Here is a 4839-nt window from a genome sequence, read left to right as displayed (position 1 = left end):
CTCCGCCCCGCAGCCCGCGGAGAGGATGGGGAGGAGCCCGGCCCCGCCCCGCCCCCGCTCCGGCCGCCTCGCTCGGCTTCTGTCCCGCGCCCCGCCACGGCCACGCAGCTCGGCCGGCGGCCCCAGGATGCAGGCCCCGCACAAGGAGCACCTGTACAAGCTGCTGGTGATCGGAGACCTGGGCGTGGGGAAGACCAGCATCATTAAGCGCTACGTGCACCAGAACTTCTCCTCGCACTACCGGGCCACCATCGGCGTGGACTTCGCGCTCAAGGTGCTGCACTGGGACCCGGACACCGTGGTGCGCCTGCAGCTCTGGGACATCGCAGGTGAGCGCGGGCGGGGCGCGGGCGGCGGGGTCGCGGGCTTGGCCAGCGAGAGACCTGCGCGGTCGCCAGGGTTTCCCTGGTGTTCCGGAAACTTGCTTTCAAAGGCGTGCGCGGCGGAGTTTTCCGCTCCTGCAGAAACTTCAAGCGCGCTCTCTGACGCTCCGAGCTGCTCTGCGAGCCCTCACCCTCCTCTGGGGTCTTTCCAGCCAGAGCAGGGCTCTGTGGGGACGCGGACTGCCGCTGCGTTCAGTTCTCAGCCTACTTGCTTTTGTGGACTAGGAGTTTGCTAATGACAGGGCCCAGAGTGTCACACATTCCACGTCTGAGCCCGCAGAGGGTATGATACCTCTAACCTTGTTAACTAGGGCAACTGCGGTGGACTCAGGCTCCTTCCTGCTTTTATCAGTTTATTCCAAATATCGCTACCATTTTTTTTTTTTTTTCCTTTGCCCTTTAGTGAAGGAAGTTTCGGATTGTTAGCTTTCTAATATCAGGGGCAAAATTACCTCCTTATCTGTGTGTATTCTGTCTTTCTATCTCTCTGTCTCCCTGTAGTCTATCTAAAGGAAGCTGTGTACATCATTTAAGGGTCGGTGACATTAGCCATACCAGTTCTTGATTTACCCCTGAAGCTGTCTTGCAGAGGTGTGGAAAATGAGTGTTTTGTTTTGTTTTTATTATCCTTGACACCTTTGACATCAGCATTTGATTCTGAAGTTTGTACTGGAGTTGGGCACAGTCAAAACTGAGGGTGCACAGTGCCTGCTCCAAGAGTGAGTCTTGGGCCTGTGACTGTTTGCTATCTGCGTGTGTTCAACCTCTTATTACAAGTCCTGGTTCTGTCACTCACCAACCTGCTCAGTGGATGTGGACAAACCTTCAGCTAAGCTGCACCCCTGAGAAGCAGAAAGGGGTCAGACAGTGATGGTCCTGAGCCTTCCTGCTTAGATGTTTTAAAGTCCTCCAAGATTCCCCATGCAAAATATTGATCTAATATATTCAAACTTCAAACAGTCCCACTTCGTCTCTATTTTATGGTCTGTGTCCCAGGAACCTTTATCAGTGCTGGATGAAACCAGCCAATTCTCTTTTTCCCCGAAAACCAGGTTCAATTCAGCTGCTACATTTGCTTGGAAACCTTTTGTCATGATCTGAAATGAAAATAAATGTGAAAAAATGTTGAAAGGGCATTTCTGATGGGGGTACCTGAGGCTAATGAGCTTCCAGGTCACGTATGAAGCTCTGGGCATGTGGGCAGATTCATGCCTTTGGAGTCTGGGGAGTTCTACCAGTACAGCGGGTACCAGAATGTGTCATCAACCAGTGGCTGGTTGGAGTTTTGATCTAAAATATTTACTATAAATCTAGATAGTACTCTATTACTGTAGGTTTTAGTGTCTGAAAACTCTTTTGGATGCATAACAATGTCTATGAATTTGGTTTAGCAATAGCTTCTGGTTTCAGAAAGAAGTGTTGTACTTGTGTTTAAAATCTGAGTAACGCCCTGGTTAAAGCCATGGTATACTGCCCTCGGTCTCAGTTTCCTTACCTAAGTGGGGAGACAAAAGGATATAGGGGTTATAAGACTAACCTTCAGAGTAGAACTCCTCTGTCTGAATCCTATTTTATTCCATATACATAGAAGTATGTAAATAAGATCATCTGTAGAGTTTTGGAAAGTCGCTGTACAAGTATAGTGGTGTTCTTTGCCCTGGTAGTGGACTATTTTGGACAGAATTCTAAACCTCAGTGATAGGTAATCTTTCTTAGGTGGCCTCAAGCTTTTTATGCGTTGAGTTTGCAGTAGGCAGAAAGCAATCCTGGTTGGTTGGAAGTGAGACCAGTTGGAACATGCCAGGGGAGCATGCGTGCTTCGGGCTGAATGGGGGCCCTGTGGGCTATGAGTTCATTTGAAATCCAGCCACAACTGCCCACTCAGACTTTAGCTAGTTAAGTGCTGCTGCTAGTGCTTTCAAGTTATAGCCTGTTTTCATCCTTGTACTCAACTTTGGTGTGTGTCCATAAAGAGTAGATGGTGGAGTTTGGTGGGCCTAGTTTTGTGAGGGCTGAGATTCTCAGTGAGATAGACAGGACTTGTCTGGGCCTGGTGGGCTACCAGCCATACTGGTTAAGTCTTTGCTTAGGAAGATTCTTGATAATCATTTGGTTCAATGCTAGGTAGGGTCTTATTTGTCCAGAAAATCTCTGTGATATATGTCCTGTAGCCACTTTGCACAGTCTAATCTTGAAAGTCTCCCCACCCCCAACATATCTTCAGGGGCTTGGAAGGCAAGGTGGCACATTCTGCAAATGCCTTAGGGGCTGCCAGTTGCCCTAGATCTCAGGACTCGATCGTGCAGGAGCAGCTGGGCCAGCTGTGTTGTCAGAAGCTTTTGAGAGAGTCACAGAAATGAAGTAACTTGGCCCAAGGCTGCCCACTGATCAGAGTGGAAGAGCCAGATTCAACCCATTCCCTCACCTGGAGTCAAGCCACGGTCTTCTGCCCACAGGCTGCGGAGGGGTTGGCACACCGTCAGCCTATGGGGCAGGGCGCTCTTTCCCTTATTCATCTGGTAGGCTATTGTTTCCTTCTCCATGCTTTTTCTATTTGATTTTTGGATATCAGTTCCACTGTAGAAAATGGAATGAAGTGAATGAACATGTACGAAAAATTCATTCTTGGTTATATGAGTTCAACAGGGTTCTTTTACTTTTTGTATAGATTAACAAGAAAACATAGACAGTTCACATGGGCGTCTCCAAATGTAGATACGGTAGATGCCCCGTTATCCCATTCCTGGAGAGCTATACAATTTTATGTAGAAGTCTTGATAACTCTGAGATTCAGTTACTGGAATCTGGACGTTTTTGGAAGGCAAGGCGACACATTCATTTCTAAACATGTATTGTTATAATTGTCCAAGAATATTTTTTCCCAATAAAATATATGTTTATATGTTAGTGCTAAAATGAAGATGTGACTGTTGAGTCCAGATCTCAGGTTCCTAGTAGCTGTGTAGCCCTTAACAACAGACAAGCTATGAAGGCGTGGGGGACCTCAGGTGCCTTGTCTACAAAATCGCAGCCGTTTTATTTTCCTGTGATATCATGTGTTTGTAAGATACCATCCCTTGCCGTCCCTATCAGCTTTATTGTCATAGTCTCACTATGCCTGTGGTATAAGTAGTTCATAACAGGTTACTCGAACTGTTTACTTGCACGTCTTGTGACTTGTATCAGTTGCTTCTTTTCTGTGCTTTGGTTTCCTGTTTGTAAAGTGAGTATCATGGCAGAACTTGTGTATCTTAGATTTGTTAACATAATTAAATGTTAATTCATACACACGTGTGCACAACATATAATAAAAGCTGCAGAGATGTTAGTCATTACTCTTATTCTAATTGTCATAATTAGAAATACTTTAATGTGTCTATTCCATCATGAACTCAGCAAGGTGATTGAGAATGTAGATAGAGAAAATGGAATTAAGTCTGCTTTGTTTTAGAGAAGGTGAAGAATAAGAAAGATAAGGGATTTGCTGAAGGTAAGGGGTTAGACAAGCTTGGAAGAGGAGTCTGAACTGCCAGAGGACAAGAGCATATATGAGAGATGATCCAAGTTTATTGATCATCAGAAAATCAGAAAACCCAATGCTCAACTGAAGGAAGTGCGAAGCAAACTATGGTTGCAAATAATTTAACTAGGTACATCTCTACTAGGTACATGCTTTACTTCAGGTCTCCACTAAATAACAAATGGCTCTAATGACAAGATCAAAATTGAAGAACAGTGTTTCCATACACAGTTTAGAACACGTATAGTGACTTTCTCTACCAGCTTTGTCACAATGCAAGTAGAAGAAGAAGATTATTTCATAGGTAAAAGTTGAAGGTGGCAGGTGGCCCAGACCTACAGCAGGGCCTTTAGGCAGCTATCTGGCTCTTCACACCAGGAAATGCGACATTCATTTGGGTCTCAGTCATAGGTTGTGCTACACTTTGCAAAGTGCTTTCAAGCTGTGAAATGTAATTGGGGGATGTGAATTTTAGAGGCTCTTTAGTACCCATTTCTAAAAATAATTCTCGCATGAGTTTTATAAAGTAGGTCCTAAACATTAAGGTGATGCATCTAGAAATGTAAAAAAAAGAAGCTGAATTTGGTGACCAAAAAAAATGTCATTGTACTCTGCCTGGCAGTTTATTGCTTTCTATCTAGCATGACTAATTATAGATTTTCTATTTACTGTGTGGAATTGCATGTTACACACTTACAGGAAAATAGCATGTACTGTATGCAAAATGATGAAATTTCAAAGTTGGGCAAGGGGTGGGGGAAAAGCCTCAGTGCTTCCTGTGGCACAGCTGATAGAATTTATACCAGGGACGTGTGTCAGCACTTAGGACTAGTTTTGATAGGAAAGTAAGTAGCAGTTTTACCAAAGAATGCAAAGCCACTTAAGCAAAAGGAATGAGAAAGAGTACTTACTGTATGTGTGACTGCTTTTGTCCGT

General features: G+C 44.9%; 1 protein-coding gene across 1 annotated transcript in view; it reads left to right on the top strand.

Annotated features, from left to right (window-relative positions):
- The first annotated feature begins 78 nt into the window (after positions 1–78).
- Rab38 (RAB38, member RAS oncogene family) overlaps positions 79–4839 on the top strand; it is an 82659-nt gene continuing 77898 nt past the window's right edge. The window contains exon 1 of the mRNA XM_004634473.2: positions 79–329. Within this exon, the coding sequence (XP_004634530.1) occupies positions 128–329 (202 nt within the window). The 5' untranslated portion in view covers positions 79–127. The remainder of the gene's footprint in view (positions 330–4839) is intronic.

This window comes from Octodon degus, unplaced genomic scaffold, assembly GCF_000260255.1.
Source record: "Octodon degus isolate 3935 unplaced genomic scaffold, OctDeg1.0 scaffold00063, whole genome shotgun sequence".
NCBI lineage: Eukaryota > Metazoa > Chordata > Mammalia > Rodentia > Octodontidae > Octodon > Octodon degus.
The sequence above is the reverse complement of the archived record's forward strand: the minus strand, read 5'-3'. Positions and strand labels throughout refer to the sequence as shown.